The 14,328-nt window shown below is 55.7% G+C and overlaps 1 protein-coding gene across 1 annotated transcript; it reads left to right on the forward strand.

Annotated features, from left to right (window-relative positions):
- Positions 1 to 1,921: 1,921 nt before the first annotated feature.
- On the forward strand, positions 1,922 to 6,745 carry LOC118245531 (actin-binding protein WASF3-like). The gene is made up of 8 exons (XM_035541800.1): positions 1,922 to 2,054; positions 2,754 to 2,888; positions 3,009 to 3,162; positions 4,058 to 4,175; positions 4,291 to 4,466; positions 4,908 to 5,165; positions 5,245 to 5,630; positions 6,588 to 6,745. Exons 1-8 carry the CDS (start codon positions 1,922 to 1,924, stop codon positions 6,743 to 6,745), a joined length of 1,518 nt encoding a protein of 505 aa, XP_035397693.1.
- The last annotated feature ends 7,583 nt before the right edge of the window (positions 6,746 to 14,328 follow it).

The raw sequence follows: 14,328 nt of genomic DNA on the forward strand, positions 1-14,328 counted from the left end.
CAGTTTAGGTAAAAACATGGAGCCTGCTCGTTTCAAAGCAGCAGGACCAGCTCTTTATTCTAACCACAAGGTAAGGAGGCAGTCACATTTACAGCATCCTCCTAAGGAGGCTTTTTGGCTAAGGTTTGCACTGCAGAGCCCAGCCTCACGAGGGGTTTGTGATTTAGAGGCAATTTAGCCAAGTGCTGTTCCTCGAGCTGGAGCGCTTTGCAGCAGAAGGGGGAGGAAAAAAAAAACACTGTGGCATTTACTAATAAAACTCTTCAGGAATATTTTTAGCCGTGTTATGTCGCACTTCACCACAAAGCGCTCACTTGTGAAGCCTCCTGGCGGAGGCAGAGGGCTGGGGGAGAGGCGCAGGCGGTGCTCCCGGTGGGATGTGCTGGGGCACGGGGCAGCCCATGCAGATCTGCCCCCAGGCTGGCCAGGCAGCCAGCTTCTCCGCTTGGCTGGAGGGCCTGACCCTTCCCCTGTCCGTGGAAATGGGAAACAAGCTTGTTAGAGATGGGCTTGGCAGGGGCTGGTGGGCGCAGCTCAGCCCTATGGTTCCTGTGTCAGCTGCAGCTGATCCTCGCTGCCAGCCAGGATCGGGGCTGAGACCGCCCCACTCATCGCATGCGTGAGCCTCCAGCCTCCCCGAGCTGAGGAATTGGTGGCCCAGGAGCAGCCCCCCGTGGCCTTTCAGGTCTGTCCTTTTTTCATCTGTTCCCATGGCAGGAGCCACTTACAGCACTGAGATCTACCAGGGCACAGCCACAGCAGCACTCAGGGAGCACCTACAACCCTTGGCCAACCTTAAATAACCTGGCCCAGGGGTGCGGTGGGCCCCAGGTGAGGCTGCTGAGGACGGTTATGGGCTGGCAGTGCCCACCTGAAGATGGCAATTTGGCCCTTTATGGCCTGCAGCCGCCCAGGTTTACTGTCACCAGTGGGTGGCTCTGCCTGGCTGGTGGTGCTGGTGCACCCGTGGCCACCTGCAGCGCTTCCAGGAGCGGTGGGGTCTGGTTTTCGGACCACACTGGACATGTAGAAGAAATAATGAGTTAGTCTTGGCCAAATTCCACCTGTGCTCAGGCTCCCCCTTTCCCCTTTCCCATCGCTGGGCACAAGCGGCTCATTAACAGCTTTCTCCCTTGCTTTGGGAAGCGCCGGAGGGAATAAGCTCAGCAGGCAGAATAGCATCTGCCATTGTGCTGCAGGAGCACAATCGGCCCTTTCGGAAGCTCGGTATTAATGATTTAGACAGAAGTTTTGCGCTGTTTGGTCGGGGCAGCTTGCATTTGCATTAGAAAAATCCCGCCGAGCTGGGGAGCCCGGCCGGGCACTATCAATGGGAAACTGTTCTGTGCAGCGCCGCCGGGGCCAAAAAATGCGAGCTCGGCACATTTCTGGCTCCTGCTGTGGTGGGCATTACCCTGTTGATGCCTGGCTGCCCCGCTCCCAGCTGTTAGCATCGCTGCTGGGAAGCTTCTCCCTCCGCTGCCAAAGCATTTTACGGGATGTTGATGAAGATGGGGGGGTCCCAGGTTGCACGGGGATGGCTAATGTGGGGCTGGCAGCACATGGGGGCACACAGGGATGCTGCGGGGAGCAGGGCAGGACACGGTGGCCCGGTCAGCATGGTGTGAGCACAGATAAAAAGAAAACCCCGGGGAGCTTTGCAGTCAGCTGGAAATGATGGAATTACAGGCGCTTGCTCGTTCCTCTTTGGGTCAGGGTGTTGTGGGGCCATCATAGGGGCTGTAGCACATGGGGGTTTGCTTCTGCTTTGAGCCCAGCTCTGTCACCGCCGTGTCCCAGATAAGTCCCTTGGGAAGAAAGGGGAGAGAAGCGGGGGGGAATGCAAATGGAAAAAGCTGTTTTGGGGTCATTTCTTCCTCCTTTTTCCTCACCCAGGAGAGTGTGAGCGCTTGCTGGCAGCATGCCGCTGGTGAAGAGGAACATCGAGCCCCGGCACCTGTGCCGGGGGGCTCTGCCCGAGGGGGTGACGAGCGAGCTGGAGTGTGTCACCAACAGCACGCTGGCTGCCATCATCAAGCAGCTGGGCAGCCTCAGTAAGTCACAGCTCAGCGTCCCCTGGGGACATCCCCCTGGGGGCTGATGCCACCCTGCACTGGGGCTGGGGACAGCCAGGGTGCTGGGATGCTGCAGTCGCTCGCCCCAGTTTGATACTGGTCAAAGAGCCCCTGACTGGGTGGGAATTATCCAGAGAATAAAGAAAGGAGGATGCTCAGGTCCAAAGGGAGGATGTGAGGGCGTTTTAAGACGCTTTCCTCCCATCTCTGCTCTCTTTGAGAACCCCTCATTTCTTGACTTGTCTGGAAATAGGACAGTCAGGCTACTCATTCAGGTTTTAAAAACTCTCTTCTTTTTAATGCAGAGCACTCCTGGAGCCACTTGAATACTCCAGGCGAAAGATAGCGCTGTATAAAAGGTCCAAGTCCCCGCCTGCCTTCCTGCCCCAGCTCCGATTCCTGCAGCAAAGGGAAGGACGAGAGCACTGCAGATGCGAGTGGGGACATGTAATAGGGGAAACCTATTTGGCTCCTGAATATTGAATTAAAATAGAAAGAGCAGCACAGGCTCTCCCTCTAGTGCCTTTTTTGCCCCTCCAGAATTAGATAACTTTCTAAAATATGCCCAGAAAGAGGAACGATGTACTTAGGGAGCTGCTGGCATGGAAAAAGTCGGAGAGGATTTGGTGTCCCTGTGGGCAGCAGTGCCAGGTCACAGCTCATGTGCCCCCCCTGCAGGCCGGCACGCCGAGGACATCTTTGGGGAGCTGTTTAATGAGGCCAACAGCTTCTACATGCGGATGAACTCCCTGCAGGAGCGGGTGGACCTGCTGGTCATCAAAGTGACGCAGCTGGACTCCACCGTGGAGGAAGGTGAGGACCACGGGGCGGGAAGCACCGTGCCTGGGGCGGTTTGGGGGCTGGGAGGCACCTGCCCGGTGCCGGGTGCAAGGCCACCCCTGCATCCAACCTCCCCCTGCCCCACGCCCCCAGTTTCTCTGCAGGACATCAACATGAGGAAGGCATTCAAGAGTTCCACGGTGCAGAACCAGCAGGTGGTTTCTCGCAACTCCATCCCCAACCCGGTGATGGAGATGTACCAGCGCTGCGACAAGCCCCCGCCACTCAACATCCTGACACCGTACAGGTGGGGCAGCCCCTCTGACGCTCCTCAGAGTGTGGGGAACCCGTGGGGACCCTTCCAGGAGAGGTGCCAGGGTGTGCAGCCACTTTGCTGCTTGGTGAGGGCTGGAAATGCTGTTTTCCCTATGGCTGTGCCACCATAGGGCACCTGGAATGTGTGGCCCTGCACCACAGAATCACCTAGGTTGGAGAGGACCTTCAAGATCATTGAGTCCAACTATCAACCTTGCATGTGCTATAGCTCTGATGCTAATTTGCGATGACTGTTTTCAGTTTTGGTGCCTAGAGAGGTTGTGGACTTCCTTGGAAGTCTTCAAAAGCTTCTGGACATGGTCCTGGGCAACCCGCTCTGCATGGCCCTGCTGGAGCAGGGGTTGGACCAGGTGGACCCAGAGGTCCCGTCCAACCTCACTCATTCTGTGGTTCTGTGAACCTGACTTACCAAATCCCACCACTTAATCATGTCCCTTAGTGCCATGTCCGCAGGATCCTAATGTGGTAAGGTAACCACAGTACAGGTAATCACAGCTCCATGTTGGACATGTTCATGGAGGTCCACCAGTTTACAGCTGTGATCATACCAAACTTCCCCATGGAGGGAAAGGGGTCTTCTCCAGAAAAATGATGGGGTCTCATTTGGGGGAATAAATGCCCAAGGCAGCTGCCCCACTGTCCCTGCTCGCAGTGGAGCCCTTGGGCTGCATGGAAAACCTGTGTGGAAAGCCCCAAAAGGGGCATGAGGGTAGGCACAGGGTAGGGACCAGGGGATGCTGGTGGAACTGGTGATGGTGGGAAGAGCTGGGGGGGTGGGGTCTCCATCCATGCACTGCCATTGCTAGCACTGAAATGTTTTTGGGATTCCCTCCCCTGTGCCTAATAGCCCCCTCCTTTCCCCCCAGGGATGACAAGAAGGACGGCCTCAAGTTCTACACCGACCCCTCTTACTTCTTCAACCTGTGGAAGGAGAAGATGCTGCAGGCGACAGAGGACAAGAGGAAGGAGAAGCGCAGGCAGAAGGTAGCGGGCGCAGGGAGGGCACCATGGTGGGTGCAGCTGGGCGATGCCCCCCAGGCGTCACCCAAGGGCTGGAGGACGTGGAGTGGAGATAGATCTGTGGCTTGTGTGCCCCCAGGAGCAGCGGCTGGTGGAGGACTCCACCCGGGAGGTGAAGAAAGTGCGGAAAGCCCGTAACCGGCGCCTGGAGTGGAACATGATGGCGTACGATAAAGAGTTTCGGCCCGATAACAGGTTCTCACCATCCCCATATCACATGGCATCATCGGAAGGATCACTGTCCCCAGACAATAGGCAGGTTTTACCTATTATGCGTTCAGCTCACTGGGTTTCCTTTGCTTTTCGGCACTTCTGGTTGTCTTCTTCTTCGTCCATGGGGGAACGCAATTCTGGTTGTCCTCTGTCCATGGGGGAAGGCACCACCCGCAGCAGGAAGGGTTTCGGGGCAAGGAGGGGGTGATGAGCCCATGCCTGTGTAGCTTCAGGCACGGCACTGTCCTGGTGCCCACTGGGGTCGCATCCTGGACCTTGGTGTTGGGATGAAGTCAGAGAGCTTTAGGAGCCAAGGGAGGAGACTGGTTCAGGTCCATTGCAACCTCCTCTTCCCCTCCGTGCCTCCTTGTCTGTCTCTGCTTTGTGTCTGCTTTCCTCAACCCCACAACACCCCAAACCCCCCTCCTTGCCCACCCCGACCCCTCCCGCCCGTATGACCCTTGGCTTTTCCCTTTGCCGTAGATCCTATGCCTCAGACGCTGCCGACCACTCATACCCAGCAAGCCCCAACCACCCAGCACAGCTGCTGGCCCCCGCTGCCCACCTGCCAGCTGAGCACAAGGAGGGGGTCCTGGCGGCCGTGCCCCCCCAGGAGCACGTCTACCGCCCGCCGGCGGGCAGCCGGCAGAACAGCCTCAACCGTGCCCAGCCGCCCCACGCACCGCAGCCCCCTGAGGCTGTGCTGAACGGGCCTAGGCCGCACTTGGTCAAGGATTTTGGGTAAGTCCCTAGGGTTTGGGGTGAAGGGGGGTTTCCGGCATCATTCCCCATGTTGCTGACACTTCTTCCTCCCTCACAGCCCACAACCAGTGCCGATGGCAGAGTACTTCGTGCCGCCAGCCCCGCCGCCCCCACCACCCGTCATCCCCTCGGCACAGACCGCCTTCGACAGCCCCATGGCAGCCCCCGCAGCACTGCCCCCCGGCGCAGCCGCCCCCCCGTCCTACTCGCCCTCGCCGCCACCCCCCGCACCGCCCGGCCCCTACTCTGCTTCCCCGCCACAGGCCGGCCCCATGGGCCCCCCTGTGGCCCCGCCGCCACCACCACCAGGGCCCCCGGCGCTCGCCGCCTCGCCGGCACACTCGGTGTCGCCGCCGGCCCCTGCCGCCGAGCTGCGGAAGCCAGCCATCCCGCTGATGCCCATGAGCGATGCCCGGAGCGACCTGCTGGCGGCCATCCGCAGGGGTGAGGCGGGGTGGGGGGATCCGGGGGGGGGATGGGGCACCCCGGCCAACACACCTAGTGGTTCAGGGCTGGGGGTGTTGGCTTGAGTTGGCTCAAGGAGGGCCCTGAGTGAGGCACCAAGGTGGTGGGACCTGAATGGGACCTGAATCGATGGCCCCAGGGGGGGGTTGGAGGGGATGCTTTTCGAGGGCTGTAGCACCTTGTGTGGGGAGAGGGCTGGGGGTGTTCAGCCTGGAGAAGAGGAGGCTCCAGGGAGACCTCACAGCAGCCTACTGATACCTAAAGGGGGCTATGGGACAGCTGGGAAAGGACTCCTTACTGGGGGATGTAGGGATAGGACAAGGGGTAATGGCTTAAAACCAAAAGAGGGTAGGGTTAGATGAGATATAAGGAAGAAATTCTTTACTCTGAGGGTGGTGAGGCCCTGGCACAGGCTGCCCAGAGGAGCTGTGGGTGCCCCATTCCTGGCAGAGCCCAAGGCCAGAGTGGATGGGGCTGGATGCAGCCTGGGCTGGTGGGAAGGGTCCCTACCAATGGCAGGGGGCTGGAATTAGATGGGCTTTAAGGTCCTTTCCAACCCAAACCCTTCTGTGATGATTCTTTGAGTTGGAGCATCACTGCCAGGGAGGTGGGAACCCATCTCTGGAGGTGACTTGGGGCATTACGGCAGCACTCCTGGGTCCCCGGCCTCCTTTCAGACTGCAGCTGATGCAATTCTCCAGAGTTGTGCCCGTTCCTCCTTCCTGCTCAGTGCAAATCTTCAGGTTGAACGGAAGATTTGGCCTCCAGGAAGCTCCAACATCCTCAAGGTTGGGTGGAAGCCAAGGAGGAGGGCTATAGCTTAGTGATCATGGCCCATTCTCTGGCTGCCCCCTTCCAGCCAGTGCATGTAACTGGGGGTGGTCACACATGCTTAGGGGTGATGCTGCCCCTAAAGCCTTTCCTTTCCTAATGCAGGGATCCAGCTGCGGAAAGTCCAGGAGCAGTGGGAGCAAGAGGCCAAGAAAGAGCCCGTGGGCAACGACGTGGCCACCATCCTGTCCCGCCGGATCGCAGTGGAGTACAGTGAGTCGGACGACGACTCAGAGCTGGACGATAACGAGTGGTCAGACTGAGGGGGCCGGGACCGGGCTGGCGGGGAGCTGCTCCGCACCAGGTGCGTACCTGGGTGCCCACACCCGCCATCAGCCCTGCTAATTCAGGAGCTTTTGCTTTTTACACCATGTCGAAAACCATGTCGGGCAGCGCTGGAGGCTGTGCACGGGTAGGACGCGCCTCTGGGGCGGTGAGGCCGGGAATTAGCAGCACCTCCGCATTTAACGATGCTGGAAATGCTCTCTGGCAGTGGGTAATGCACGGCCACAGGGTGGCTTTGTTAGGGAAACGACACCACGAGGCAGTAGGGCTTTTGCAGCTAGATGTTAAATGTGTAATGGGGAGATCGAGGGGTTTGCAACCTCTGAGCCCGTTCCCATCCTCAGGACCAGATTTTTGGGAGAAAAGCGTGAAGGCAAGGCTCGTGCAGCTGGCACATGTGTGTCCTGGGGGCAAGGGGCTGGGGGCCATGTCCCAAAAGCCCCGTAACACTTGGCCTGACTGCTAAACCACTGTAGTTATATTTGACAAAAAAATATAAAAAATGCTGCTCTTAGGTAAACCCAAACCACTGAAACAGAGCGATGCTCGGTCTCGCTCTCTCGATTTGCACTTTGTAGCCCCACAAATGCCACTAGTACAGTCAAGGACAATTGCATCCCAGGGCACTGGCCCGATGCTGCCCGATCCTCATCCCCAAAGCATGGCACCGGTGGGGAGCACGGGAACAGGGCCCCCGCCACCGTGCCAAAAATACCAGTTTGCTCATCAAAATAGAGCATGATTCATAGCTGCCTTTTCATGCAGCTATTAAGGAAGGATTCACAGGGCTGGGGGTGCAGAACAAATGGGTGTGAAATACTGAAAATATCGCAGCCAGGGGTGAGGATCTGCAGAGGGCTGGAAGAGGCTCCCCACCAGCAGAGAACGGGCCAGTACCAGGCGTGGACCCATCTGACACGGCCACCTGGCCCTCTCTTGCATTCCCATATACCATGACCCCAAAATGGGGGAGAAACCTGAATCCTACCCATTGCATCGCTTTTGGGGACTTTGTGCCCACCTCCCCAGCAGCCGGGTGGGTGAGCACATAGGTAATGTTCCCAGTCCCTGGGAGTGAATCAACCTGTAAAGCAGATGGGAGGATTTGGCTGCGACCCAAAAGGCTCAGGGAGGCTGATGCTTACTTATATCTACCCTGAGAACTGCTGGTCTTGAAGGACGCCCTGAGTACATGCTCGTTTCTCCTCCGGAGAAAGAGAGAGACCCTCTGTGGTGAGGCACAATGACTATAGCCCCCCGCTTAGCTGCTAAGAAACATCACCGTGAACCCTTGACTGTGCCGAGTGACACAAAATAGCCTATTTTGTTTAATGCGACACTTCCCATTTCTCTGCATCCCACTGACTCCTCTAGATGGAACTAGAGCAGCATGTCAGGCTCCTCTCAGCGCCCCCCCCCCCCCCCCCCAGATTTGGCCACAGTGGATGGCCCCACAAGCATCAATGCAGTGCTGAGCAGGGCTTGGGCCAGGTGCAGGAGAGGGCCAGAGCGTCTGGGGAAGGATTTTAGGTGGGAAGCGAAGCCTGTTGGTGCTGGCAGTGGTTCTGCACCCACTTCTGCCCTGTCACGGGCCACAGCCCTGCATTTGATTCTCCGTTTCCTTCAGGGAAATCCCCCTTGGCATCAGCACAGCTGGAGGAGCTGCACAGAAAGTCCTTGGGGTTTTGGCCCGGTGCCAGTGCCCGTCCTGTGGGAACCACCACCATGTCACAGCAGGGGTCCCATTGCAGAGCAGCTGGGATGTGACCTGGAGAGAGATCAGAATGAAGCCTTGTCTAAAAAAAAAAAAAAAAAACAATCCAGAGTAACATTTAAGCAGCCAGCTATCAGTACTTAGTGTGGAACAGTGTTAATACAGATGCAAGCACTGTACTGTTTGTATGTACAGAGAATGGTTATTCAGGTAATTCAGCAAGAGATGAATTCCCCCTAAGGGAACAAGGCTGCCCTGAGCTGTTAGGGTGCTTGTGGGGACCCCGTGCAGGGCTGGGACGCTGCCAGGACATCTTGTTGTCACACGGGGACAGGGAAGGGCCTTGGGGACATGTGGGGCTGGCTCGTCCCTCAGGTCTGTGGGCATCCCCGTTCTGGGGAGCAGAGCTGTTGTGGCAGGGGCTGGATAGGAGCCGAGTGCCCCCACAAGACCAGGTCTTCCCATGGAAGGCCAGGTCTCTCCCCAGGCCCTGCTTGTGCTATGGCACAAAAGCCATGAGATAACTCCAGCGGGACTCGCTGTGGTGGCACCCGACAGGAGCGTGAGTTTGCAGGGACAATCCGGACCCACCACCTCGTAGCAACCCTGTGGTGCTGGGGGTTGGAGCCATCACCCCGTGCTGTTATTAGGGTCAGTGCCATCACATGGCAAAGCACTCGACAATCACACACTGAAGCCTTGCTTGCCCTGCGTGGGTTGTGTTGACGGAGGAGCCAGGAGCCTCGTGGTGACAGGGAGCAGGGCTCGCCCTCATTCCTCGCAGCTTTACGTTCTTACACCACTCTTGGGTGTCCCAGCACATCCTCACCCTTCACACTCTGCCCAAGGAAGCTCCCAGCCCCTAGTGACTATCCCCTTTCACATAGCAAGCCAGCAGGACCATACCCTCCTGGCACTGCCCACTGCTTGCAGTCACCATAATCCAGCTCTTCCCAGGCCTTGGCTGCACTCAAGCAGTCTTGATACCCCAAACAGGCAGATCCACAGGTGGCCTCCCCAGATAGATGAACACATTGCAGCTCATTGCTCTGGTTTCTCATGTATTTGGTGAAGAAGTGACCTGTACAGGCTGTGGACACCAATTTCTGGCCCAACCATAGCACACTGTGCTCTCCCCAGCTCTCCTGGCAGCATCACAAGGCAGACAAGCAGCACATGGTGGCACTGAAAGCCACAGTCCCACTCCTACAAGGCCAGCTCTGCTGACAGAGCAGCCTCTGTGGTGCCTTGACATGCTCAGGCACCTTCGAGGATGACTGTCTTCATTTTAGGCATACTCACCTAATTTCGACCAGGTCACCTCTGAAACCCAACACGAGCTCTTTGGGTGGTCTGGGCCAGGCTAGCTCTGCTGGAGGTGGTTGTGCCGTGCTAATTAACTCTGGCTGGCTGACCCATATGCTGCACACTCAGTGTTTTGTACATATGTGCCTATTTCTGTATACTCCTCCAAAAGTAGGCCATGCCGCATTATACAACCTGAAATGCTCAAATCCCCACGTGGGCTGATATAAAAGTGAATATTTAAATATTTTTGTCTAACTTGGCAGCCATTAAAAAACACAATCCAGGTCACAGATGGTTGAATTGCTCCTCTCTCTCAAGTGTACCCGAAGTGGGCTGAGGAGATCCTCCTGTACATTAAGGGATCACGTTCCCTGTGAAGATACAGCAGTGACATTTCGTTGCTAGCAGATAATCACAGAGTGCCAAACATTTAATGAGCCCAACCGATCTCCTGAGAGCTCCCCTTGCCATTTTATCTGCCTTCTCCTCCTTGCCAATTTATGGGCATAGATTAAAAATAATAAATAAAAGGCTGCCAACAGGGGGAAGTGTATTCTGTGCACGTGCAAATTAATTAGGCTTGAGTCAACCAAAGAATAAATAAGCTGGTTTGAGTCTGCTTAGAGATATTAGCAGAAGACTCTAGTCCCCGAGGTCCATCAGGAAACTCTCGGGCACCTCAGATTTACCTGATGAGGGATGTTTTGAAGACTGCGGTGCCCGTGGTATGCTGTCTGTGAGGGCTGTGTCAGCTCTGAAGTCTGGTCTAGCTGAAGTCTCGTGAAGGTCAGTGGAGGTTTGGTAGTGGTCACATCCCAGCTTCTCCTTGATCTCAGGTGAGCTTTGGACTTGCTGTTGGTGCTGGCAGCTTAGAGAATCAGTGTCCTGAAGAAATCAAAAGGCACTGGGTGGTTTCTAGTTTGCCACCCTAGGCATAGACCTGGGGAGGAGCGAGCATCATTGCCTATGGGGGCTCCTGATTTTGCACTTATGCTTGCCACCAGGATGAAGACTTCCTGGGCAAAACAAGACTGAGCACAGCTTCTCCAGGGAGCTCCCTCCAGATAAGAGCTCTCAGATTTCCTTTCACTATCTTTTCCACCTGTACCTCCTTTTCAATGCCCTGACAACCGGAACAGAAGCTTGGCAGACGTCCCTGGGAGCAGAGCATCAACACCTTTGCTTTAATGTCAAAGGGAGGTTTCACACAGAGAGAGACAGGCTTTGCAGCACCAGAGGTGCTGTTTTGGAGGGTGCTTTCCAGAGGTGTGTGGTCAGCAGGAGCCCCACGCTGTGTCCCTGGGGATGGGGCACGGAGGGCCATGGGCAGCTCTCCCCATCCGCTCGCTGAAGGCCCTCCAGCGCAGGATGCTGACAAGGGGAGCGTAGGCTGTTTTTGGGGGTTTTGGTTTTTATCATTCCTGTTTTTCTCTCGTAGTAGTTACTTAGGGGTAATGTTTTCTAGGCTGGCATGTCACTTTACAGAAAAAAAAAAAGGGACAAGAACTCTGTCCTGAGGAGCTTACAGTTTACAGCAAAGACCATATGACCTGCACTGCACTTTAGAAGCCACAAATGTACAATTGCTCTCATACCCATGAATTTACCCTCCCGACTGGGCAGCAGCACCTCGAGGACCGTTGTCCCTTCCCTTGGTGACCCCACGACCAGTACCACAACCACATCCCCCTGCCATCAGGGAGGCTCTCCCATCTCCCCGCCGTCCCCCCACAGAAGTGCCTGAGCAAAGCATGGGAGTGACAAAACCAGCATGTTTTGTCCCCGTATAGGTGGCTGTTCCCTTGGGGTGGGGCCTTTCCCAGGCCCCCCCATACCACATGGGGCTGTGCTCCTCTGGTATGCCCATGCAGTCCACATGATGCCCTCCTTCAGGGGTTTATACCTAAGCCTAGGCTTTGAAATGCTTCAGTCTTTGAGAACCGAAAGCAATTTTTTTGGTGAATCCAATCTTTTAACAGACCCCAGGCTCACTCACGCAGGCTTCAGTTTCTCCAGGTGAGAGTTGTGCTTGCATTTTGCTGGGAAGAGGGGGAAAAGACATGCTTCAGAGGCCGGGGGGGGGTGGGTGGTTTGCCCCAAAGCCTTCAGTTCCCTGCCCACAGACATGGCAGGAGGAGGTCCCTTTGCTGGGGACCATCCTGGTGGTGGCACCGGGCCAAGGCAGGGCCTGCAGCAAGGGACATGCTCACACTACAGGATGCCCTTAGGCTCTTCCCAGATGGGACACACTTGGCTATGGTGTCCCTTGAAGGCAATGTTAATGTAACATTGTCAGTCTTAATCTCTGTCCCATGCTGGGACAGGGCTCTGAGGCCACAGAGCCCTCCATAACACCACACAACGGCAGACCAACCATCTTCTCCTTCCCCTGGGGACATCTCTCCTCACAGAGCTCCCTCTGCAGCCTTGTGCTTTTAGCAGAACACGCTTAAATCTGCTGTTGACTGTTGCATCTGGGGTCTTGTGAGCCCACGTGGTGGGAGATGAGCCTTTCCCTGCACTCCTCACCTGCGGTGACAATGTCAAGGGACCACATTGGCCCTGGGGGACTGGCTCCATGCTAGAATTACCATTGAGCTGAAGGCACTAAGATGCCAGAGGGAAGGAAATCAGCCTGTCATTTTTGGGTGGCTGGTCACACTCCCACCACTCTGTGGGAGAATATCTCAGGTAGGCAAAACGAAGGGCAGCAGGGGGAGCAGCATGGTCCCCATGCCAGTGTCAGGCTGAAACAAGGCACAGGCCTGAGCTGTGGCAGCAAAGTTAAATCGCATCTCAGGGAAGGTGAAGATGGAGAGACTCAGACAGGTTTCTGCCACAGGAGGTCTTTGAGAAGTAGGTAGGTGGACACCGGAGAGAGGGGTGCAAGCCCTGAGCCTGTCTGGGGCCAGGGTATGGTGTGGAGGTGCCTATGGAGCACCTCATCCATTCTGGTGGGTCTGCGGTTCTGCCTCATCCCCTTCTTCGGGCTTGTAGCACCACAACCTGCAGAGGCACCCTAGCAGCCTGGGTACATGCCCCCCCAAGCTTTGTTGCCCCTTTGCTGTTTTTTGACCCTCAAATATAATAAAGATTAAACATACTAGATTAAGATGTGAACTAACAGCAGAAAATCAGGACATACAGCTGGTACCACTGATGTCCACAGACTGCTGTGTGTATGCAACACTGGCACCTTAAGGCCAGCACCTTAAAAGTTACCCATGGATTTGGGGTAGCTCAGCTGAGGGATCTAAAAAAAAAAATAAACCCCCCATGAAAATAAAACCAAGGGAAAAAAGCTTACATGATTGCCAGGAGAAAAAAATCCATTCTGCCTTCCTCTGCTAGAGAAGCAAGAGAAAAATCAGACCCAATGTTATTTCCCAGCTAGCCACCAAAAAAACAGAGCAGTCATCAGCATAACCACTTTCAAAATTGGGTTTATAAGAAACCAATTCACAAGAACAAAACAAAGAGCACACCAAGGCCTACTTCAGCAGGGTCTCCTACCCTTGTAGGAAGGTCTTTTATGCCTGAAGGCCCCGCCTCAGCTCAGGTGCTTCAAATCCCGTGAATTTTCACCCGTTTTGGGTGTTTGTGTATGCCTGATGCCTCAGCTGGGAATGCTTCCCCAGCAGAAAGTCACTTGCCATGGAAAAACTAACCATACAATTCCTGCATTAGGAATAAAGTGGGATTTGAGCCCAGTGAAGTTACCGTGATGCACGTTGAGGGAGTGTTGATTCCTCTAGAGGTGCTCTGGAGGAGGAGAGGTGCCACTGCTGGCCTCTCAAAAGCCATCCTGGTATGAGCCTTGATCCCAGAACCACCACCAAAGCTGGTTTTACCCTGAGAAGCTCCAGGTCTGCATTTAGCTCTGTCCAGTTTTCCACAAATGGGGCCTCTCTTTGTGGTGCCTTTCCTCACAGATTGGAGCAGTTTAGGACAAAGAAAGACAATCCCCACCAAAAAGAAACCTTTTGCTCTGAAACACATTTTTAGGGCTGTTTCGGGGTTGATGGCTCCTTGTTTTAATAGACTCCCTTTTGGGGGCTTGCCTGGGGGATCCTGAAGCAGAAGCCACCCAGTGTGAGTTTGGGTCGGTGCCGCAGTGCGGATCCTGCTCCAGGTCAAACATGGGGCTTGCAGGAGGAGAAGCTGGCAGGCAGCGGGGTGGGATTATCGTTGACACAAGTGCCTTTTCTGGAGATCCCCACTGCATTTCCAAGGAGCTCCCGGGGGGGGTTGGAGCAGTGGGTGGTGGAAGTCCAGCAGTGAGAGTGCCCGTCCCCTGCCAGGGGGAAGGGGCAGAGCATTTCTGGGCACTGGTATGTGTTTATGATGCTCGGCCTGCCCTCTCCCAGGCGAAAACCAGGACAAAACCCTGAGATGTCCACCAGGATTCCTCCTTCCTTGCACCTGAGATTTTATCCCAGGGCAGTTCTTGCATCAGTTTTTACTCTGATCTTGGCCAACCTAAGGGATACCCGCTCTGGCAACCACACGTCTCTGGGTGCAAAAACAAGCATTGCACCT

Source organism: Cygnus atratus, chromosome 13 (assembly GCF_013377495.2).
Source record: "Cygnus atratus isolate AKBS03 ecotype Queensland, Australia chromosome 13, CAtr_DNAZoo_HiC_assembly, whole genome shotgun sequence".
Lineage (NCBI taxonomy): Eukaryota > Metazoa > Chordata > Aves > Anseriformes > Anatidae > Cygnus > Cygnus atratus.

Bases quoted from the DNA above. Each gene is read 5' to 3' on its own strand.
- LOC118245531 (XM_035541800.1), top strand. From the start codon at position 1,922: ATGCCGCTGGTGAAGAGGAACATCGAGCCCCGGCACCTGTGCCGGGGG. The intron at 2,055-2,753 runs GTAAGTCACAGC...CCCCCCCTGCAG, and splicing joins CAAGCAGCTGGGCAGCCTCA to GCCGGCACGCCGAGGACATC. The intron at 4,467-4,907 runs GCAGGTTTTACC...CCTTTGCCGTAG, and splicing joins TCACTGTCCCCAGACAATAG to ATCCTATGCCTCAGACGCTG.